A 25,466-nucleotide genomic window follows, 5' to 3' on the forward strand; every position below is an offset into this window, starting at 1 on the left:
CCTGAGCAACAGTGGGAGACAGATAGGAGAATAAAGAAATAGGCACTGTCCTATATGATCAGTGTCGGCTTTCCACAGCTTCAATGGCACTGAGTCAAAATGTTATTTAGCAACAGTAAGGATGACAAGATTTAGGACCTGAGTAATCAGAGAGCAGAAACGCAGAAAGATCAAAATAGATAAAAAGTACCGTAAAATCCGAAGTTAGTGACCTAATGCAATGAAAATGCTGTATCAGAGAAGAAGATGATTTTGAGTAATCAGAGAGCAGAAGACCATAAAGACTGAAGTAAATAGAAAGTAGAATGAAATCTGAGGTTAGTGACCTATGGAGAAACTGTAACAGAGAAGATTTTTTTTAAATTAAAAGGGATCTATTAAAAATAAAAACCTCTGCTTTTTCAGTGCCAATATCTATAATCTCAGTCTTTCACAGATTTGCTGAGAGGTCCTTTGGAAGAAGCTGGAGACATCTCAGTCTTAAATTGAATTAAAAATTGTGGAGCTAAAATGTTTGCTCAAATATTAAGTGTATTCATTCAATGTTGGTCTTCCCCCTAAAAGCCCTGGAAGAATTAAAAAGTTAATCTCTTTCACACTAGACACATGAAATATGTGATTTTAAAGTTTGCTGAGACAAAGTCCCTCTCCTTTTCTTTTTACTTTATTTTCTACATAGGTCTATTCTAGTATAAAATTTTAAAGAAGAAACCAAAGTCTATAAAAAACCAGAAAAATCTGTGCTTGCATATTTAGATTGTTATTGCTACCGCATTTTCACTAGCTATAGAAGAAAATTATTTTATCTAAATACATTATTTGTGAAACTAGCAACCTAAAAGGTAGAAAATGAGATGCACGTTATTCTAGATGCTGATTACGCCACTTGCACGCCCTTTTACAAAGGCATGAAAATGGCTAACAAGCCATGTGCAAAATCTTTAGACTATAACATCTACACTTTCCTTTTCATTTTCTTTATCATAAAATAAAAACACTTTTTTATCAGAATAGATTTTGGAACTTTTTGCTTATGTTTAAAATGCTGAAACGTGATATGCTTTATTTTAAGTAAACCTCTAACATTGAATAAAAGCATTTTAATTGTAAAATTCAAATTTTGTTTCTTCCTTAGCACTTATTCTAAAGTATACATATTTCCCCCTTACTGTCATTAAATCTGAGATGTGAAATTGTCTTGATATGATCAGGGAAGATTAGATTCACTCTCCTGTATTAAAACTAATTTATTGCAATGACATGTCACTGTATTACTTTGAAAAAGAATTTTGAATGACAAGTCTCTTATGCTGTATTTCTGTTTTAAAGAGTAAAATAACAAATTAATAGAATCACTACCTAGAAAATCCAATATAACACCTGTGATTTCTTTCCTAATCTAACTTTTAGTACAATCATTTCAGGACATTTTAAAAGCTGTTACTTTCCTCTTCCTTTTCCTGTATTCACGCTTATTTCCAGGTGTTCCATACTTCCTTATCTCCCTCATCAAGACAAATCTGAAAGTGTTTTTGAATTACAGGTAAAAATGTAAGAACTAAGTGAAGTGTCACTCCCCTTACCCCCCATATTTGGGAAGAAAAATGCAGTTGAAAAACAACACAGAGTTGAATACCTGAAAAGCCATTCCTATTTACCCTTCAGAGGACATCTGAAGTAGATTAAGAGGTATACGTTCGGTATTTCAGAGATCCAAAGGTCCACAGAGAAATCAAGTGTCAGTCTTGTTCATTATATTCCTCTGCTATTCCTTCTAATAGCATGACTCAGCCTCAAATGAACACTGATCCCTTTGCCTCTGCACATTTACTTCTCTCTCCAAAGTAAAAAGGACAGTGAATGTGTAGTTACGACGTGCTTCCAGTGCAACTCACTTTTAAGAAATATCAGAAGGAACAGACCTTCTGGAGACAAAAAGGTGTGAAGGTTCAAAATAAAGAATGTTATGGACTGAAACATGTACTCTGTTTCTCTTCTTTCCTAAAAGTCTTTATTTGTTATTTGTTTTCCGTATCCTGAAATGAATTATCTAACTTGGAAGCATGCAGAAAATGTGAGAGAAATGCAAACTATATCAGCCATGGCAACTGAGAAATGGTAAAGCTTGCAGCCCTACAGCACAAGTTTTTCTAGATTTCCTCAGGAGAATCTTCATTCCTCTGAGCTGGTGCAGTTGGTACCCAACTCCTAAGCAGGCCATGGTGCATTCACTAGCCCTGCTCCTTTCAGTTCTCACAGCTATGTTTTCATTAGAATAGTTTTCATAAGAGAGATGCCAAAGACAAGAAGTCTCATGCAGCTGAAAGCTCAGTTCTGTGGATTCAAACTGCTTATCTGAGATGAGGATATTTGTTCCCGCTTAATCAAATTTCCATAGTTTTTCCATTGCACACACACACACACACTTGCACGCACAGATGAGTAGTCTGTCAGAACTAACATTGTTAGATACTATTGATCACTGGAAAGTTTTCAAGAAACCCTCCCCAAATAATTCGTTATTTTAGAAGAAGAAGTCTCTGTCATTTTAAATTCTTTAAAGATACTTTTTTTAATACAAAACTGTTTTTGGAGTTGTTTGTTCAGGAAAACATACCCTGAAATATTGAAGACTTACCCCAAATGCAACAGCAGGGAACCAGTTCAATAATCCCAGAACCACAGAAAATACTTAACATCTACAAAAGGATCATTTCTCATTTCTACCACAGCCTCATTTTTCCAGGACCTGTGTTTTGCCATATTCCTCTAAAAACCTTCTGAGTATGGCTAATACGGATTACTTTTATACAGATTTCCAGTCTCCAAATGACATTTTTTTAGAGAAAAGAAACAATGACTGAGGAATGGAGATATGCTTGATATTAAAATACAATGATGACTTGTTGTCCTAACACTTGCTGTGTAACAGATGATGACAGTAAATTAATCCGTCCTCTTGACAGTCATTTCACGATAAGAATGAGAAACCTTACCAGTTTCATTACAGGCCTACCCTATTCTTGTCCTCAGTGTGCATTTCCATGACAATGACTGTAATCATTATAACAGCATTGTACATAATGACTCTGCTTTCTGTGATGTTGCTCCCAAATTGGGTGTGAAAAATGTGAAAGGACAGATATCAAATGGCAAAACTCTCACCAGTGAAGCAGAGTAGTCTACAGAATTAACAATTGACAGAATTGATAGCGTGCTGCCACCGAACAGAAGTCTGGAATTAAAGGGCACTGCTCACATACCCTTCCTTCATAAACTGAGGGCTTTGCATGAAAACCTGTTGTCAAATTAAAAGCACGTAGAATGAGACCTTGATGAGGTGTGTACAATTAAACACAAGATCAGTAAAACATATATTTTTCAAAATGAAAAGGAACTCATACACAATGACCACTACTGAAATTTTCCCAATTACTAATATTATGTCAGTCTCAGCCAGGCTTTCCTTTTTTCTGAATTAAAAATATATGTCTGAGCTAACATGATTGATCTTTGCAGTAAATCATGTCATCAGAACCATCACAACAAATGGAAAGTAGAGTACAGATGCTTCTAAGTCCCACAAAGTTTCTGCAAAGATAAGCTTACTGATGTTGTGAAGTACTCAGAGTAGACAATGATGAATACCACAGGGAATTCTTTGAGGAAAAGGGGATAAAAAATGGTAAGTACAGAGGAAGAAATGTCCTCAAACAAGGCATGTAGTCACATTCTGACCACGAAGGATTAAAAGAAATCCTATTCATTGATCTCTGTAAATGTAGCATTAATAGAGTGGTCAGAGGATGAAAGAAAATATATAATGCTATCATAGGAACACAAAATTGAAAGGGACCATCCTTTAGCTCACTGAATCCAGGCCTCTGTCCTTGCATGTAATCATGTCTATAAATTCTTTCATAAAGACAAGCACGCTCTGCTTTGAAACCCCTTCAGATTTTTGTTTCCACTCTTCCTATTAGTAGACTCTTTCAGAATCTCACTTATTTTCTTATTTCCATTCTAAATTAACTCATGGCCAGCAAAAGCTAATTTTTTCAAGTAAAAGCTGAATCAACTTAAATAGCTCTTCCCTTTCCCTTGTGGTTTCTTCTGAAGTGTATTTATAGAATAATACTTGCTCTCCACTATTATTTGTGGGAGTAATTAAACAAACATATTTTATTCTCCACCACCACCCCAACCATACTATTCGATTTTCTCTGTATAGCTTCATATATAAATTCATTTTGCTTGGCTAAAAGTAATCAGAGCAGTAAACAGGTTAACATTATTTTTCACAATGGCTTCAATAGCACTTTATCTCTGTTTTGATTATCTCAGTTTTTGCAGCTTAGTATCATATTTACCTTCTTTAACATATGACAGTAGAGGCAATAATTGATGTGGTGACCAGATCTTTCTCTTCCTCTGTCACTTACACCTGACAAACCAGTAGTGTATAACAGAAATTCATGATATTGTTCTGTAAGAGCCTTATCACATTGTGGTCCTGAGGTTTACTCTGTATCTCCATATCCAAATCTTATTCATGCTATCTAGCTCTTTCCAGACAATGTTTTTATTCCCCTTCATAGCTTTGCATCAGCAACATGTTTGTAAAATGTGTCTTCTATTCCAAAATAATTCATGAAATTGTTAATCAGTCTCAGATGGGTCTGGAAGCATATCTCCTCATCCCCTTACCCATTTTAAAAGCCTCTCTTCTAATGCAACCCGCTATCTCCATTTAGAAAGGTCCTTCCCCAGTTTCCATTTCCTGCACAAATCTCAACAATTTTCAGTATGCTGAAATACTTGGTATTTTTCTAAGGTTGGCATAACTTAATCTTTTTTTGTTGTTGTTTTTGTGTTAACAGTATCTTAAATACAGATGCTCTACTTGCTATATTTAGTTCAGATGATACTGTTCAAATTTGAAAGCCCTTGCTATCAGACATCTGTGATTTCAGAAGCTACTTGTTTCCTTGGATATTTTTCACACTCTAAGATATAATTGTCAGGATTCCCAACTTGAAGGCAAACTAAAATGAAATAATTCCTTTTCCATGTCCTCATCCTGATTAACCATCTTTCTTCACTCCTCATATTCAATGTCTTTCTCCATTTTCATTACGGAAATTAAGATCCATCTAGATTACATAACAAAAAATTCTGTCATAATGCTGAAAGACAGTATTCAGGGGGAGAAACACTCCATCTGTCAAATCTTGCAATAAAGCTATATATAGTTTTGTGTTATTTTAATACAAATTTAAAACCCAGCTATACAGACAACATTACACATGATAAACCAGACTTCAATTGGCCAGCCTACAACTGCATCAGCATGAACTGTATGCCTGAAGCTCACTATATATGTCAAAACATAAATGCAGGGCTGGTTATTCTCACAGGCTTCTGAGAAACTGTAACAAGTAACACACCTCCTGCCCCTTTTTATGAAGAAAGTCACAAAGTATTTCCCTTTGGAGGAGTCCTTTTCCACCCTACCCTCAGAGTGGAATGAATGTCCTATGGACCCTAGACTGTATTTATAATATACCCTGAAGTAGAACTGAATCTTATTCTGAAACAGTCTGGAAAAGTCTTTAGCAGTGACATATTTAAGCCCCAGGCATTTGGAGTTCTACAGAATCTGATGTAAGAGGATCAGCTGCACTCACTCCATGTTTAGCTGAGCTCAGAAGAAATGCTATTTTATAATATTTTAATATCTTCATCCTTTTTACTTTCATTTATCTTTTTTCTTTATAATAAACAGAAAGTATATTTAGATAACTGGCAAGTTCACTGTACATGTATGTAGCAATTCAAGAGGTGTCCTCCTTTAAAAAAGGAGGTGCCATCTAAGGAGATACCTGGTTTTCCTCTATCAATGCCACATTTCAGGGGATGGGAAAAACAAAACCAAAACCAAAAAGAAGACAACGACCTTACCTTTCCTACATACTGAGGATCTGGTCCCATGTGTTCTTCTAAAACAAAGAACTGATTCCACACCCATCCACGCTTGGGACGATGATGCACTTCTGTTTCGCCTTCTACATGTTTGGTTTGATTTCTAGTCACCTTGATGGAGCCATGGTGAGCAGCTCCATAACACCTCTGCACAAAACAGAGACAAACTAGGACTGGGCAGATACAAGATGTACTTGTAATTCTCATTGTAGGATAAGCTTCCTGTTCAAGGTTTTCTTTCTCTTGTCTTTTTCAGCTGTAATCCTTTAATAAGTTCCCGAGACAGAAGGTGAAGCCTGGTTCAGAAATACAGTCCAAAATGGCTTTTTCTGCTTGTTCATGGTTTAGCTGCCCATTTGGGAAAGCTCAAATGATATTTACATTATGAAAAGCTGACTGGAAAAAATTGATATTTCTTCTGAGGTCTTCACAATAGAGTTCCACAGCCGACCATTTTCTATCTAATAGGGAAAGAAAAGAAAGCCGCTTACTCATCACTAAAACCAGCAATTTTCAGGTTTCTGACCTTAGATTACACTCACAGGTGTACTAACCAGTCTCTCAAAGACTCTCATTGTAACTAAAATTTCTTTTCAATCCTTCCTGTAAAAGTGTTTTCAGATTGTTTTTATTAAAATACCTTAAGAATTAGCACAGGTCTTCCAAGCTATGAAAACATACATTATTAAAAAGTAGATGATTCAGGACAGTTCCTTTGGCCTTTATCTGCAAATCACTGACCTGGTCTGGCAGTAAAATAAAATCACTGCTACAGTGTCATTAGCTAGATAGTGATTGGCAATTCATTTCACATGAGTTCTTGATCTTCTGTACACCACACAGAGATCCAACATGGTGAAAAATACCGAGGCTATGATGGGTTTTGAAAGAAAGCCTCCAAAATGGGCTTTGAGGATTCTGAGTCAATGTTAGAGCATACTGACAGGAACTTTCAGTCAAAATGTGCAGTTTTACCTGCTGTGCTTTACATAAATTCCAACCAACATTATACTGGAACCTCACAAAATTATTTCATACTGACAGAAAGTTCAGGTACTGTTGTTTAGATGATCAGTATTAGTTTAACAAAAGCATCTAATATTTTCTCAGCTTCAAAAAGGAAGATGTAACCTTTTATACTACAATAGTAAAATGTGAAAATGTTCATGGAATTTGATTTAGCACTTAAAGCAAAGTACCTTGAAAGAAATAAAATAACTCTTCAACCTCAGAGAAATAGTTACCCTAAGGTAACCATTTGTTCAGTTATCTGAAAATATCAAAGATCAGTCAATCGGGAGTCTCAAAACATGCAAATAAATCTACAAAAATTAGAACTGCCTTCCAATATTTGCTTTGTTTGAGTATCAGAAAGCCATTACAAGGTATGTAAACAGAAACACAATGAAACTAATTTTGTTTCTAAGTTTCATGAGAACCCACACAATGGGTTCTAAACACAATGAGAACTAATTTTGTTTCTAAGTTTCTAAGTTTCAAAAGAACAAATCCAATATCTCTAAAGAAGAACCAAACAAGAAATTAGAACTCAGATGGAAAAATACTGCAGTGGAAGGAAGCTCATCAACTGTATTTTGTCTGCAGATTCTTTTCCCTTATGCTTCTTTCAAATACATAATAATACTGGAAACCCAACCATACTTTCTTCTGTATTCATCTAAGTACAGTTTCTCATCAGAATAATGGAAGAATACTTCAAGACTGCTGCACATGAGAAATACTCAGAAAGGACATATTTTCCATTGCTATTACTCAGTTCAGGACAGTGGGTTATGCTGAAGTAAAGGAAGAACTCCAGTCTCTTGTGTCTGGGCAGGAGTTCAAAAAGAAACTCTGTACGGTATGTTCCACTGAGGAAAGAAATTTTTAGAAATTTAGTATTACCCCACTTCTTATTTCCATACCAATGTAATCTCCCCTCAACCCCTACAAAGACCAAGCCACTGGTCTTTTAAAAGCCTCACAGCCCATCTCAGAACAGATTCATATAACATGATGTATTATTACCTTATTTAAGCAGAAATGTGATTTAACAGGAATTTTTCACAGCTAATTATTGTATGAAGTCTAAGTTATACCAGGGACAGAATCCAGACATTCTGAGTCTCACATTTGTTTCTAACTATATACTCTACTTCCTTGGTTTCTTTGCCTTTCTGCATTCTTTCCTGATTGTTGCTAGAAATCAGTTTTTGCCTTGAGGCATGCAATTTCCTTCTAAAGATTTCTGTATTTACAGATGAGCTATTTAAATAGATTAGTCATTGTTATACTTCAGATGTACATTCAAATTAAGCAGTACCTCACAAAATGATAAGGCTGCAGTTTTATCCATTCAAGTATTATTTTTCTTCCCTTTGTTTCCATCTTGGGAAATGCCTGGGAGCAGTTCATAAGACTATAAGCAGTGCATAATAAGTTAAAAATGGTATATAAAGTGCATTGAGATTTCTCAGAATGGCACATTTAAAATGTATTTGAAATCTTTACTACTGAACTTTCCTTTATAAACCTGTGGGGATGGTGATGGTGAAAAATTCTTGCATGATAAAAGAGTAAATAAAAATGAGTGCAGACGATACCAACAAATCAAGATTTACTATACAGAACTTTGTTCCTCCCCCCTCTCAGAAGTCATCCATAGGAAAAAAAAAACAACCCAAAACAAGATGGAGCCTGTAAACTGTGTTATTTTACAGTCTGGCTCATGTATGACTTAGAAAAAATAAGAGAAAAAAGTGGCAAACTATGACGGGCTTCTTCATCTCAAAAATATCTGTTCTTCTTAGCATTAACATTAACTAGGAGGCATTAAATTTACATTTTGTCAAAAACACTGTTATTTAACTCAATTCTGAGATTAACTGTTAAACACCTACCACCAAAACTAAAGTTTTAGAATTCTTTATTCTGAATAAATATTGTCTAAAATTATAATAATACTAAAAAGAAAGATTACAACAGCATCTACTTCTTGTTATAATCATGCTTAGAAATCCAGGCCTCAGCTGTTCCTGAATTCTGTGTGAAGCCTGGAAAATCGTTTCCACTACGACAAATTCAACAATTAAAAGAGGGAGGATTTTTAGTGAAGATTCTTTGAAGTGGTTTTGCTCTGGTAAGCATCTTTTAAAACCAAAGCCTAATTAATGCTCAGTACAAATGTCCTCATTCTTACTTACTCAGCACCCTCCTACTTAAGGTCTAGCATAAACATTCATTAAAAACCTGCCCCACTCCCCCAAAAGAAACCCCAACTCTGCCATGAAGACAGCAAGTTTGTCTACAGGGGGAAGTACAGATAGAAAGACCTTGAATGGTTAAACAGAAGAGACAGTAAAGCAAAGAACAGACAAACTTGAACTGTGAGTGATGAAAAAAAAGGACTGAACTTTCTGAAATCCCTTGAATTGTTGCCTTAAGCTAACATACTGAGATGCTGACTGCTCAGTGCTCTTGTCTGCAGCTTCAGATTAAGTGTCCTGCTTTATAGTTTTTGTTATAATGATGTATGCAACTGCAGAGTAGACTTGTGTTATTGATGTCTCGTGGGAGCCCTCACGAAAATGAGTATATCTCAAGAGACTGTCAAAGTGAGCTAAAATTAAAATAAATAATTAAATAAGATGAGGTGGGAAAGTTCCACCAGCATTGCTGGAAATCATTACAGCAGAGTAGTTACTGCTTAGTGTGGCAGCAAGTCACTGTAATGAATTCCCAGGAAACCAGTATGAGCACAGTGATGCAAAATGTGTATGCTTCACCATCATGAGGAGATGCATTCTTAGTAGTGGAGACTTGTCCTGAATCTTAGTGTCCCCCATCTCCCATAATCAAATTGACCACATATTTGAATTCATCTGAATGATTCAGTTTTGCAGATGTTCATTCAGCACAGCTCTACACATGTTTTGTCACATCCCTCAGGGATCCTTTTCAGTTGCATGGTGACGGAGTGAGAATTAGTTATGGAACTTGTAAAAATTGCATTTCTCGTATACTTTCTAACTTCTAACCTCTGCACTCTGCCCTCTAGAATTCCTCCCTGTCAGAACAAATTCTTCCATAATCAAAATCCAACCAGCTTCAAATCAACATCATTATTTAGATATAAATAATCAGGCAGGAAAATATTCCTTTCTTCCTGCCTTGCCTGTGCTTAGCCAATGTTATTTCCTTCAGCACTGCAGAAATAATGGTGTATTGACCTGGAGACCAAAGACAGAATAATGGGCTAGTATCAGAAAGAAAAATTGGATGTTATTTTTTGTTTTATCATTCTGTAGAAGGGGTTTATAGATTGTCAAGAGAATATACAGTACTCCTGTGGACCTCTGGTAATTGGCAGAAAAAAAGTGAAATTTCTAAGTAGATGAAGGGAAATGGTTCATCTATAGTTGATCTCTATTCTCTTTTCCCAAGGGTGGTAGAGCTGAGCTATAGGACTTTACATGAAAAAATGAGGCACCAAGTTTTTCTCAGCCTATGCAATACAGACACAATACATAACCATCAGTGCTTTCTACCAAACAGTAGAACATGCTAGTCAATCTGACAGAAGTAGTGTCAAAACTGTTTTGGAAAGCATTTAAAAACTGCATTACATGTTGTTGTCTTGCCCCTTTGTTGTAACTATATGTATGAGACTAAGACAAAAAAAAAACCTAGGAAAAGAAGTAATCAAATAAAATGTTCTTAAAATAGTTTAATAGTAACTTCAATAACTACAAATGTTTTGACACTATAGTTCTATATTGACAGATCTTCCAGAAATGGGAAACTGAACTACTTTTTTACTTCAATAGCATAAGGAAATTTTCTTTAATGTGTAAGATAACTGCATGAGAACTCCCAAATTATTGCTAAATTTATGTGTAAGTATATTACTATTCTGAAAGCTAATCTTTACCATCCTGGAACTCAATCAATTTCCTAAAGAAACAGAGAGAAAAGAGCATTGGATATCTCCCTCCTCACCCCTTTAAGCCAACAAACACAGCTGATGGGTGTACAGCGTCGAGGGCTGTTATTTCTTGTACCTCTCTTTCACACTTACACACAGTCTTTTGGTAAAGACCACTTCTAATCACCAAAAACCAAAAAGTGTCTATGCTAATCTAGAACTGACTGTTATTTCACCTAGCAAATTATTTTACATAAACTCCCTTTTACAAAATAAATAGAAATATTTATATTTCTTTCATATAAGGCAACAGAAATGTTGCTTTTCATATAAGGCAACAGAAATTCTGTTGTGGGGAGAAAGGTATGGGGGGAAAAAAGTGAGAAAATAAAAAGAGATCCAAAACTGACAAGCAATCAGACATTATAAAAAGATAAATAACAGAAGAAAATTTAGAATAAGGTACAATAAAGACACCGAAAAATCACTGAAAAAAAAGTCAAGATAGAGAAGCAAAGTTCAAGTGGAAACTGCTGAAGCTGGGAAAGCTAGTTTGTGAAGCTATCAGAGATGATTTTTCTCTCAGACCTGCAAGCATGTGTGTAAAAAACCCAGCAGTACAATTTCTGTGAAATGTAAGAAATCCAGTTAATACAGTTCAAGAGAAGGACAGTTAACATAAATAAAACATTAACTGAAAACAAAAATCATTAAACAAGTTTCCATACCAAATATGTATATCTGTGAATTGGTATGCTGAAATTGCCAAGGGAAGTGCAAACTGGGTATTTATTTCCCTATGCTTTTTACCTTCCATACCTGAAAAGCTCTTCTTCCAAATTCCACATTTTGACATTTAACTCACAGATCAAGTCAACTGATGACACATTTGATTCAGAAAATAAAAAATACATACAATATAAAGTAATATAACAATATAAGGACAACTGCATAGGCCTAATGATTACAGGTTGCTATGCAGTATGCGTGACAAGCCGTGATATCCTTAGGTTCAATTTACAATCAGAGAAACACATTATGTAAAATTAATTACTTAGATGAGTACACCACTCTTGCTGACACTGCCCAAATAAAAATCAAGAAAAGGAAAAGAAATGCCCTCTTTTTTTGTTTCTTCTCCCCCTTTACATCCTACCCCTCAGAGAAAGGAGCAGTCATGCCAAAAGCCAAGGAAGACACAAAAATCAGCAGCTGTATCCTGGGATATTATTAAGGAAAGGGAAATCACACATTTTTGGGCATTCTAAAACAGCAAAAGCAAAACTGCAGACACAAATCCTTCATTTGGGAAAGAAAGCTGGTCCTCTGGGAAGTAAATTATTATACTACATAACAGAAAGACAATTTGACAGCATGGATGTGGGTTTTACATGCCCTAATGTTGTAGTTAGATAACAAAAATTAGTCATTGCTCAGGGATTAACCAATTACTGTCCCCACCTGATTTTTTTAAAGTTAACAGTAGCATTTAGCTGCAGAGTTAGCATTAAATCATTTTAAATTAATGAAATTATTTCAGATAGGAATGTGTGATGAATTTTTGAATAGTATCTTGACTGGCTGATATGTGTCACACAGTCCCTACTTATGAAGCTGTTCTTCCGTCTGGCTTGGACATCCACAGAAACAATGTCAGAAGACTGCATTAAATCCACACTTTGTATCACATAAGATTTTTTCCTATGTTCTCACAATCCAGGCTACTTTTTAAAGGCTACTTCTAAATCTAAGAATGTCTCTTTTTCTCTCTCCAGTTCTTCCTCCATTCAAGGCAGATATTATTTCCAAATATTCCTTTTACACTCAGTGATATACTTCATTAGGTTTATTGCTAGATTTTTATTAATTAATATTTCTTGTTTTACTGACTCAACTCTAAAATTTCAGTAGCTTCTATGTCATAGAAACCAATATACTATTATTGTTCTGTGAAGGTGGCAAAAAAATACAGTTTAGCCATCCCTTTGGATTAACAACTGCTGACTATGTTCTTAGTTTAAAAGTAATTTGGATTTCAGAGGCGTAACTGAAACAGTTTGTGGTTTTGTTCTTATTTGTATTATAGATTTAATTTTAGACAGTTCGTACCTACTACTTCAACACAGCACAAGTATGGACTCTTCTTTATTTCTAACACAACAGACTAGTCTAAACTTTTCCTTTGTAAACGTGTTATAGTATGTTAATAACATCTTGAGACTGAAAAATGAAGAAGATAAGGCCAGAGATAACTTTTCACCCAGCATTAACACACTGACATTTCTAGTTTTCTTTTTTAGTTCTGACTATTTTGTCAAGATGGAATAAAAAATTTCAAAACTTTCCTTTAAAATCCTGGCTGCAGCCCTAACAATTAGCCATCATTGGTTTGATTCAAGTTCTAGATAAAAGTTCATTTTCATTTTTCCTTGACTTCTATCTCTAATATTAAAGCAGTTCAGAATCCATACTCCCTGTTAGCTTAACAGGCCTTAAAAAGTTACCTCGCTGGCTAGAATAGGTTGCATCATTTAAACTAGCTGGAGTCATAAAACAGAATAGACATGGTATGAATAAAATTTTTTGAGATTATTTATAGAAGAGGCCCCACATTCCTTACAGAAGGAGGCATGTGAACTGGAATTCAGATTTTGTTACAAAGAAAGTTGGAAGGAAAGCCTAGCAGCACCTGCCATTAAAAGAGAACAGAAATGCTGAGCTAGTGCAAGCCGCCTTGGGCAGAACTACTTCCTGATAACACCTAGGTTAAATAGATTAGTCATGTGTTATATCTAGATGGGCTTCCTCAGAGGACAAAATCCCACTGGAACCCTACCTAACAGCACCATGAGGATGAACGGAGTGTGAAAAGCTGAAACAGCCTTAGGAGATAGATAGTCACAAGAAACATTCAAAAAGTTTTAATGTTGCTTGTGGCAAAAGAAAGTCCTGAATAGTTACTGGGCTGGCACCTGCTTTATCATTCTTTTTTTTTTAATAAACAAGACTGTCAAGACTCTTGTACCAAGGTCTTAAAATAGCAGCTTTAATAGGAATTCAAGGAATTTATAAAAAGCAACGTGGACTAGTGATCAAGGTACTCTCTTCCGGTCCTATGTGTAGCTAATCACTAAACACAAGCTCTAATGGATTTCTTAATGGATAGCATCAACTGAGGCACCACTCACAAAGAGTAAAAATTAGCCACATTACAGCTAGGTAACTAATGCAGCACATCATATGGCAAAGGAGATTGATACCATGTTGCTCAAATAAAGGATTCTAGGCACACTGACACCCAACATGATACAAAAATAAAGATAACCTCTTTATTTTTAAAAAAACACTTTTCAAAGAGGAATGGTTTGGTTTTTAACAACAACAACAACATTTTTAAAAATTGGGGGGTGTCCAGTCCTTCATATACAAAAAAATTCAATTTTTACATACAAACCACTCATGCCCCATAACAAAACCTTATCAGCCTTGAAATTTCCATCAGAAAAGAGGTTTTCATAGCCAGGATACAAACAGGCAGTTCATGTTAGATCCTCACCTGCACTGTTATGGTGGAAATACATTAGAAGCACTATGGAATTCAAGTCTTATTGTCACAACAGGATTTTTAAAAGTGTATCTAATTGATGCTTTGGTTAGATGATGTGTAAGATGGGCTGTGATCTGCTATACTGCCTTTAGCAATAAATGGTTCCAGTGAGTGGTTAACTTTAAAGATGACTTAAAAGACACATCGATTTTAGAAAATGTGCTGAGGAGGGTTATTAGAAGGCATTCTTATATTCATGAATGAGTACAGGAAACTATTAAACAGTACAAACCAATGGATTTGTTACCCTGTTGAGCAAATACATTTTATGAAAGAGAGTGCAAATGAGTAAAGAAACATATGATCTTCCTTGAACAAAGAAAGATCTGCAAAGTTTGCAAACAAAACAGAAAAAGTACTTAATTTGTAAACAGCACTGCATATAGATAGGCAATTAACAACTACAATGAACAGTTAGTGAAAATATGACATTAAACAAGATTAAGGGATTCAATGCCTGTCCTCAGTTGGCATACAAAACTATTTCGTATATGATAAGCAACTTCAGGATAACAGAAGTGCTCTGCCACAATTAATGACTGAAGAAATATTTTTTTACAACTATACTCATATGGTTTGCACAGAGAATGACTGTCAGAACCATAACACAGTAACAACGCAATTAGTCAGATAAAATCCAGCCACCGTTTCTATAATTGTACATGCATTCTTGCTAGCCATTACCTGCTGTGAAAAGAATAACTGTGAAATACAGAGAGATGATTCATGAATCTGACTCATGTCTTTCTCTTTTCCTTAACCAGAGACGAATCCATCTACATTTATATCTGGAGTCCATGTAGCTATCAAGGATAATACAGATATGCAAGACAGCGCAAAGGTCCTTTTACATTCCCAAAGCAGCAGAGGCTTTTCTTCTGTGCTGTTTCTCTTCCCAAGTAACTTGCTAGCAGAATAAAGATTTCAGTGATTTCTTGAGTCATTCCTCCCATTTATAAAGGTCAGGTCACCCAATCAGGGAACAAAGCAAATACACGAGACTCTGATGAGCAATTACCCAGATTAAATAGGAAGAACTTGCAACAGCCCACTTGTGTATAATCTACAGGTACTGTTTGTCCTAACAAATTATTTCTCAAAAATGAATAGCAAGAGTTCTTCTGAGTGGCATGGTGGCATCCCACATGACTGGTAAAAAATAAAGAAAGGGAAGGGAGGTCCAATGTAGACATTAGATGCTTAAGAAAGAGTTAAAGACATTTACCTGCCATAGTTTGCTACCAGTTCAGCACTGTGTACTTGAAACTCCTTAAAATAATGTAAATCATTCATTATATTCTTGTTATAGAAATTTTGGCAATACATAATATACAGTATATATGTTTCTTAGGTTACAAGGGTGATAAATATGTTATTGTTTACATAAACTAAGATCTCAGTGTTTTAGAGACAAATATTAAATGACTAAACCTTTTAAACAAATCTTACTGTGTATGCTTGAAATTCGAAAACATTCCTTTTCCAGTGTGTCAAGAGCATTGAGAAGCTATGCCTATAATGTGATATATTTCAATATAGAAAAAAACTAAAATACATTTTTACTGGCCAATTTTTCCCTTCCTTTTGAATCAAAACATAAATTGTCAACATTGTTTCTGAGATAATCTACTTTTTTTTTAGGTACTTCACAAGACAGGAAAAAAAACAGATCTTTTGTTCCATTTTTAATGTAGCAACATTACTGATAAAATTAAGGAAAATAAAACTGAATCAAAGTGAATAAGCCACTTCTATTTAATAAAAACAAAATATTTTGTTTAAATAGAATGTTTTAACATTTAAAATCAGCTAGGTTTCAAAGCAAAGGTCATTTTCATTTTAAAACATGTAAATGGCATAAGTAAATAACTTTGAGCCTTTTTTCCCATTGAAATATCCCTTCTATAAAGTTTTGCTTTTTACAAATTGAAACACTGCAGTTAAATAACTTCCTGACTGAAAATTCCCAATAAACTCTTCATTTATTCAAGCAAGTTACATATCTTTTTCCTCAAACAGTAATCATGTTGAACTTTTATTTATATCTGTCCATCACAGTTATGACTGATTTAGCCCATTTTCTGTATGCTGGATTCAAATGACAAAGCTCCAGTTCCCACTAGGCAAATTGCAAAATTCCAAACTCAGGAAAGAAAAGCTTTTACTTAAAGTTCAGTGGCACTCAGCATCAACTGCTTTCCTCAGTAAGAGAGCATCTTGCATATCCTTTAATTTTTTTAATCTATATTAATACGTTTTTGAGTTATAAATGTTGTAGGAGTAAAAACCCACAATAAAAATATGAACAAATCCTTAATTACAGCAATAGAAAAAAGGGGGATATATGAAAAAAAAAATATTTCAGTGTTCAGAATGATTTTATGGACTTCAGTTTTTGAGGAATCAACATGAAGAGGTCAAATATTGCCCAAATTTTGACAGGTAAGACCATCTCTTTGGGTCAGTTACTGGCAAAATAATAAATAATGCAAAGATATTTTTTCCTGTTCTTTGCAAAGAAGAAACAGTAACCTGAATTTTACTTTGAGCTTGAATTTGTTTTGAGCGCTACATGAAACCAAAGCAAATTGCTCCTGGCTTCAGTGAAAGTGGCATGAAGACTTTATCTACCTATTTTACAACATCCTGACACCATGTGTGTACTGTCACAGAATCCTATAAAACAGGTTGGGAAGGACCTTTGGGCATCACCTTAGTCCGACACCCTGCTCAAAGCACGGTCAGCTTCTAGGCTGGACACGACTGTTTAGCTGCAGAGAAGCTTGTGGGAAAGAGGACAGATGCACTGGCCTGGGGTTAAGCTAACTGAACAGGAGGTCAGAAAACACCAGATATGACAAAACTTGCTGGACACAACAGATAACAATGTAAGAAGTTACAGATAGAGCCATGAGGAATGGCTGGATTTCACAGAGACCTATGTGAGAAGCAGCTGAACTTCACAGACCATTCCAGAAGAACTTGGGGGCCCTTTTGAAGAGTCAAGTCTTGATAGGTCCACACTGCCTAGGTAACCATCTCAGTAATACTTTTTAAAGTTGAGCCTACCTAGGAAACACTACCAGAAATACTGAGTTTGGATGCACTTGTAGAAAAACTAAGACAAATAAGGAAAGGGTAATTATGAGCAAGTTGTTTATTTGGGAGGGAACAAGAAGATGGTAAAATGGAAGAACCTGAAAGAAAATGTGGGGGGGGACACAGACAAAATATAAAAGGGAGCAAATCATGTGATCAATGTTATTTGGAGATCTCTGTAGAGCAGCCCAGTGCCTGACCACTGTCATTTGGAGCAGGGCAATAACCATGTTTTTTGCACTATATTAGTGTCTGACTTGCTTTGGCAGTCAGACAGACAGGGCACATCTTCCCCGGAGCTGCTGAGGGAGGCCTGGCAGCTCTTCTCCTTGGAATGATGGAGGAACCCCTGGAGAGTACCACCTAAAAACTTTTCCCTCTCAGGTCTCCTATAACACACACCAGGGGCCCTCTCTTCATTTTAGACCTCCATAGATTCTGTTACAGTTTCTGCAGGCCTAGATTAATTTTTTATTACAAATATATTTCATGAAGCCTATAATTAAGTGGTACCAGTTCAGTTAATCCCTACTCATTGTTTCACAGGTGTACGAAGTGAATCAACTCCTGCAAGTGCTGAATCAGGTCGTTCCTTGGATCTATACCCTTCAGTTCAAATAAAAAAAGAATCATGGAAGTCACAAAAAGTCCAATAAAAGAAAATCCTCTTCAGAAGTAAAACTATCACCCAGGAATCCATCACTGAAGAAAAGGAATAATTTTAAATGACACAAAGGTGAGTAAGAACTCAGCAGTCACTGGCAGTTCCAGGATTTCACTTATGCAGCTATAGAAACAAATATCATAAGTAAAGAAAAAAGAAGACGTCCATATATGTTGAGTTTAAATTTGAAGTCTGTATTTAAAAACATGCCTTTTCACATCACACTTCAACTGAGATCTCCTTAAGTCTTTGAGTTCTCCTGTGACATTATTTCTGCCAAACATACTATAATCACTGTCAACCACACAGCATTGCTGCTAGTATGTTGTTTTCTTACCATTTCCCTAAAAATGTTTTTCTTCTACACAGTACCCACTAGATTGTCTTTGGCTGCACTCATCCTTTCATTACGTTTAGCTTTCTCTACTCTTGAAACGTACATACTGAGCATAACTTTTTTTTTTTTTAAATCTTATCTTCCTGTCTTCTTTTCTCATTCTTCCAGCTCAGCTAGTATTAAACAATCAGGCCTCTCAATTTATCACTTCCATCAATAAATGTATTTGGTTCCATTTTAGACTGAGTTATTCATAATTCTTCAAATGGAATGTCACAGCTTCCTGATAGATAGCTATAGTAAAATGTTATCTGTTAAATGCAAACAATATAACTTAGCAACTCATTTTGCAAAGTATTCGCAAGTCAGAATCAATATACAAAGCTGTCACATTAACTTGAAAAGGCAGTTTTGCCCAGATGTATGAACGAAGGGGATACAGATAAATGTGCATGTGTTTGTGGGTACGTAAACAGGAAGTGTCTGCCTATAAGTAACAAACAAATAAAAAAGAAATTTTGTGTAATTTGGTGTTGGAATTTTCTATGAATAATTACTGTTGCAAATACAGAAATATGTGAGACACCTACTTTTGTTATCTTGGCAAGAAAGAAATCTCTAATTAGAAAAATACCAAATGCCTTACCGAAGGCTGTCTGAACAGACTGAGTAAATGCAATTCTGCATGTCAGATTTTAAATGTTCATTTACTTTGAAAGAAATCACAGCTTTGTAGCAGTAAGAATTTTTATTGTCACTTTGTAGTAGAAATGAACACAAACATCAAGCATTTACTTGTACTTTTCACCCTAGGGGCAAGCTAGACTAGCGGAACGGATTTTTCCTGAATATCTTATTTTTGAAGATCTTTCTTATGTTGCAGGATTCCCCAAATCCAGATAACTAGGCTTTCTGTCATGGGACATCAACATGAAAATGCAATGATTTGTACTGTATAAGAAACAACTTCTATATCTTCCATTAATGCAGTCACTACAGATATTGAAAATTGCCAAAATATCCCAATAAAACATTTTCATAAGTTTTCTAGATTGCTGTACTGCAAATTCAGAAAGGAATGATGTACTAAATTCAGGTGAAACACAAACAGAAGAGTTAAATGAAAAAGATCTCAAAGTGAGTTTTGAAAAGACATGGAAATGACTGCGGTATTTTACATGATTTCTTAGGACAGTGTATTTAAATGGTTATGCATGGCTAGATTAGAAGTGCATTGCAGTCTTCCAATTAATATATATTATCAGAATTATCCTTTCTGGTATTATAATAGCAAAACATCTTTAATGTCTGCTTAGATACTTTGAAGTACTCCTTCCTGTGATCACTCCTTTATTCATTTAGTAAATCCATCACGTATTTTTCAGAAATTTACACCCAAGCATAATCCAGGACCAAATAATCTGCAAGTAAAAAATTCTACAAATCCACTGAAATCAATGGGAAAGCAGTGACTTTAAAGAAAAGGAAAATAATTTAGTTCTTTGACACTAACATTTCTGTAGTTCTAAAGTTCATTTTTTCTAATTAAACACTAGAACCTATAGCTACAAGAAGATCAAAGAAATATTTTTTCCATTTAAAAACACTCTGATTTTTGAAGGCTGTGTAAACACACACAAACACAAACACTCTCCACATAGATATGTGTATGTATGTGTGTACCTACGTGAACAAAATCTCTACAAGCTCCCATTTCTCAGTAGTTACACTGGTCTGTTACAATTTCCAATTACAAGTTCCCTGATAAATTCATTTTTACTCACTTTCCCATTTCCATTGCTCTAAGTTATGGGAAAAAAAGCCCTAATCATTAAAAACTCTTCATAGGCGCAATTAATAAATTTCAGTTCAACAAATGAACTCATTGTAACTTCTTTAATGCGAACTTCTTTAATCTTGCATTTTTTCTAACAGAAAGTAAAAATACTCTTAAATGCATGTTTATTTGCATTGTACATGTATATGCATTTTTTTTTCCCTTTTGTTTCTTTAGGGGAGGGGAATGGGTACAAAGAACAAGTGGAATGTTTTTCTGTTTTGAGAAAGCTCATGTTACATAGCATAGTATTTGAAAAACAGGCTAAAAATACATAAAAATAACAGTGTACTTTAGTAAATAACTATGCCCAACTACCAGTGGAAGTCAATACTGACATGAAGAAGATGGCAACATGTTCTTTTGTTGTTGAGACTACCTGATACCTTCTTTTTTCCAACAGCTACACATATTACCACCACTTTCTTTCTCAGGAATGCAAAACAGTAGTTTGTCACAAAAGGACACCAAAACAAAAGAAAAGATCCAACTCTTTCAATCCTGATGCATGTATTGCTATCTTTGAACACATAGTATTTCATTAAAATCATTCATTAATGTGAGTATATAAAAGTCATTTTTAAAAAATGAATCATGTACTAATACTAAAACATGCAAAGTAATCTTCATTCTCACTCTTTTCAGAACAGGAAGACATATTTCTATGCTTTTATTTCAGATTGTTCTTTATTGTTCTTCCTAAGCTTCTTTTCTGAGGAGAAGATCCTGTCCTTCATTTCAAGCAAGGTAGTCTTTTGTAATTTATGTTATTCCTCCATTATTTTTGTCTAGATATAAATCACTTCAAAGTTCTTCCTTGAATAGTTCTCCATTACTCTAGAAATGTGAGTGTGTATGATTTTTAATTTGAACTGAAGTTAAATATATCATGAAAACCTTACTAATGGTCTCAAGATAAATACAGCTTTTATGCAGCTGACAGTTTTCATGTAGTAGTTTGTATTAAGTTTTAAATAGCAAAACAAATACACTAATCCCACTGAATTGCCCTAGACTTTGTACATGCAATTTTATTGCATTCTTGTGAAAATTTTAGCTTCCATTCTTGTCCAAGCAATTTCCCAGGAACAGATAAACAGGTAGATAAGTTGAGATTTAATGTTCAAGCTATAACACCAGCAAATCCTCAGAAACAGAAGGGGAAGGAGAATCAAGGTTAATCAGTAGGATCATGTCTTAGGTTCTGATTGTGCAAACAAAAAAAGACTTACTTAACTTTAGGCCTATTAACAAAAAGCTCATTCACATTAATGGGATTGTCTGCTTAAAACTAAGCTTAAAACTGAACTTTTTAAAGATCAGGTCATTGGTGTTTTAATGAGGAGGAGCTGGAAGAACAGCTTCTGTAGACAAATAACATTATATACTTAAACACACCAAGAAAATTTAAGAATGCAGAATTCAGTTTCAAAATGTGTTTGTCTTCCATTAACACATTAGTAATAGTCTAATGGCAAGTGAAACATTGTAAGACCATTTTCATATTGTTCATAAATAAGAGGCATGGTATGTGAGACCAGTCTTTCTAGTGTGGGTTGAAGGTCTTCAAGAAATCATTCACAGTATGCTTAATAGAAAAAAAAAAAAAGATTCTTTGCACCCAGAGAGTGACTCAAACTGTAACTTACATGTTTTCTGGAGCTTAGTTTTCTTTCTGTAAGTGAGCAGGATAAGGGTTTTGCATTCATCCAGCATCATTAAAAGAGCACCACAGTCAGGACTGAACAGCCAGAAAAATTATGCTCTCACTTTAAGAGGGAAAGCATTTCACAGGAAAGATCAGTTTCTGAGCAAAGACTCGTATCTCAATCTCATTTTGAGCCTTATTTGACACTGCTTACAACTACACTGTTCCCAGAGTACTCTATTCAAGCAAGTCATGAAAAGTGGTAGACTGAGGTCTCTAAATGCAACATGTAAACTATCTATCTGTGGACAAGTTGTAATAAGTCATATCCTATTTATGAAAGTAGTCATTCAATGGAATTAGTAGAGAGACCATAATTTAATGATTAATAGACCAATGAAAAATAAATTTAAAAGTGTAACAGCTTCCAGTTTGGTTTTTGTTTTGGTTTTGGTTTTTTTTAATGAGGCCTGGAATATCTGCTACGAAAACAATCAAGAGAAATAATACCTCAAAATTGTGTACCTATAATTTCATCTCTAACCAACCAATCAAAGTGAGATTAAAGCTTTTCATTGATGGTTGTTCTCTCGCATTTCAGTGTTTCGTGTTTCCTCACTGGCTATCTGCTATTTTTGATGAAAGTAAATTGACATTTCATTGATAAGAAGAAGCTTTAAACTAGGCTCGAAGGGGGAGGGGGATAATATCAGGCTTGCCCAAGAGAAGCTGAGGGACGACGTGCCACGGTTAGAGGGAGCGGGTGCCAGTGAGGGCACTCGGCCTGTGTCTCTGAGATGTGCGGGGTACACTGGGGCACAGCCAAAGTCGAACAGAATTGAGCTAGGGGATACTGAGGCATTAGGAGCCAAGAGGGAAATGCCAGTGAAATGCCTCAAAGCAAAAAAGGGGTGTTCTTCTATGAAGGAGACACGGACGACAGCCCAGCTGAAGTGCCTCTACACCAATGCACGCAGCATGGGCAACAAGCAGGAGGAGCTGGAAGCCATTGTACATCAGGAAAACTATGATATGGTTGCCATCATGGAAACGTGGTGGGATGACTCGCACAACTGGAGTGCGGCGATGGATGGCTATAAACTCTTCAGGAGGGATAGGCAAGGCAGGAGAGGTGGTGGGGTAGCCCTATATGTCAGGGAATGTCTGGATAGTTTAGAGCTCGATGATGGTGACGATAGGGTGGAGTGTCTATGGGTAAGAATCAGGGGGAAGGCCAACAAGGCAGATATTGTGGTGGGAGTCTGTTACAGACCACCCAACCAGGATGAGGAGACTGACCAACTATTCTATAAGCAGCTGGGAGAAGCATCACGATGGCTAGCCCTTGTTCTTGTGGGGGAATTTCAACCTGCCGGATGTCTGCTGGAAATACAGTTCAGCAGAGAGGAAAGAGTCTAGAAGGTTCCTAGAGCGTGTGGCAGATAACTTCCTGACACAGCTGCTGAGTGAGCCAACTAGGGAAAGTGCCCTGCTGGACCTCTTGTTCACAAACAGAGAAGGACTTGTGAGCCATGTGATGGTTGGAGGCCGTCTTGGGCAGAGTGATCACAAAATGATAGAGTTCTTGATACATGGAGAAGCAGCGAGGGGGGTCAGCAAAACTGCCACCTTAGACTTCCGGAGGGTGGACTTTGGCCTGTTTAGGAGACTGGTCGACAGAATCCCCAGGGAGGCAGCCCTAAAGGGCAAAGGAGTCCAGGAAGGCTGGACATTCTTCAAGGAGGAAGTCCTAAAGGCACAAGAGCAGGCTGTCCCCAGGTGCCAAAAGATGAGCCGGCGGGGAAGAAGACCGGCCTGGCTGACTAGAGAGCTCTGGCTCGAACTCAGGAAAAACAGGAGAGTCTGTGACCTCTGGAAGAAGGGACAGGCAACTCAGGAGGACTACAAAGGTGTAGCAAGGCTGTGCAGGGAGAAAATTAGAAGGGCCAAAGCTGAGCTAGAGCTCAATCTGGCTGCTGCTGTAAAAGACAACAAAAAATACTTCTTCAAATACATTAGCAGCAAAAGGAGAGCTAAGGAGAATCTCCAGCCCCTAGTACATGGGGGAGGGAACACAGTGACAAAGGATGAGGAAAAGGCTGAGGTACTTAATGCCCTCTTTGCCTTAGTCTTTAATAGTAGGGCCAATTGTTCTCTGGGTACCCACCCCCCAGAGTTGGACGATAGGGACAGGGACCAGATTGGAGCCCCCATAATCCAGGGGGAAATGGTTAGTGACCTGCTGCACCACTTAGACACTCACAAGTCTATGGGGCCTGATGAGATCCACCCGAGACTACCAAAGGAACTGGCAGAAGTGCTCACCAAGCCCCTTTCCATCATTTCCCAGCAGTCCTGGCTAACTGGGGAGGTCCCTGCTGACTGCAGGTTAGCAAATGTGACACCCATTTACAAGAAGGGCCGGAAGGAGGATCCAGGGAACTACAGGCCTGTCAGCCTGACCTTGGTACCGGAGAAGCTGATGGAGCAGATCATCCTGAGTGCTATCACGCAGCATGTAGAGAATAACCAAGGGATCAAGCCCAGCCAGCATGGGTTCAGGAAAGGCAGGTCTTGCTTGACCAACCTGATCTCCTTCTATGACAAGGTGACCCGCCTAGTGGATGAGGGAAAGGCTGTGGATGTTGTCTACCTAGACTTCAGTAAAGCCTTTGACACGGTTTCCCACAGCATTCTCCTGGAGAAACTGGCTGCTCATGGCTTGAACGGGTGTACTCTTCGCTGGATTAAGAACTGGCTGGATGGCCGGGCCCAAAGAGTGGTGGTGAATGGAGTCTACTCCAGTTGGCGGCCGGTCACAAGCGGTGTTCCCCAGGGCTCTGTGCTGGGGCCAGTCCTGTTTCATGTCTTTATCAATGATCTGGACGAAGGGATTGAGTGCACCCTCAGTAAGTTTGCAGATGACACCAAGTTGTGCGGGAGTGTTCATCTGCTTGAAGGTAGGAAGGCTCTACAGAGGGACCTGGACAGGCTGGATCGATGGGCCGAGGCCAATTGTATTAGGTTTAACAAGGCTAAGTGCAAGGTCCTGCACTTGGGCCACAACAACCCCATGCAACGCTACAGGCTTGGGGAAGAGTGTCTGGAAAGCTGCCAGGCAGAAAAGGACCTGGGGGTGTTGGTTGACAGCCGCCTGAATATGAGCCAGCAGTGTGCCCAGGTGGCCAAGAAAGCCAATGGCATCCTGGCTTGTATCAAAAATAGTGTGGCCAGCAGGAGTAGGGAAGTGATCGTGCCCCTGTACTCGGCACTGGTGAGGCCGCACCTCGAATACCGTGTTCGGTTTTGGGCCCCCCACTACAAGAGAGACATTGAGGTGCTGGAGCGTGTCCAGAGAAGGGCAACGA

At 36.8% G+C, this 25,466-nt stretch overlaps 1 protein-coding gene across 1 annotated transcript in view; it reads right to left on the reverse strand.

Annotated features, from left to right (window-relative positions):
* CDH18 (cadherin 18) overlaps positions 1-6,189 on the reverse strand; it is a 191,956-nt gene extending 185,767 nt beyond the window's left edge. The window contains 1 exon segment of the mRNA XM_072851356.1: positions 5,962-6,189. Coding sequence (XP_072707457.1) covers positions 5,962-6,189 — 228 coding nt within the window.
* Positions 6,190-25,466: the final 19,277 nt, after the last annotated feature.

Source organism: Ciconia boyciana, chromosome 2 (genome assembly GCF_034638445.1).
Source record: "Ciconia boyciana chromosome 2, ASM3463844v1, whole genome shotgun sequence".
Classification (NCBI taxonomy): domain Eukaryota; kingdom Metazoa; phylum Chordata; class Aves; order Ciconiiformes; family Ciconiidae; genus Ciconia; species Ciconia boyciana.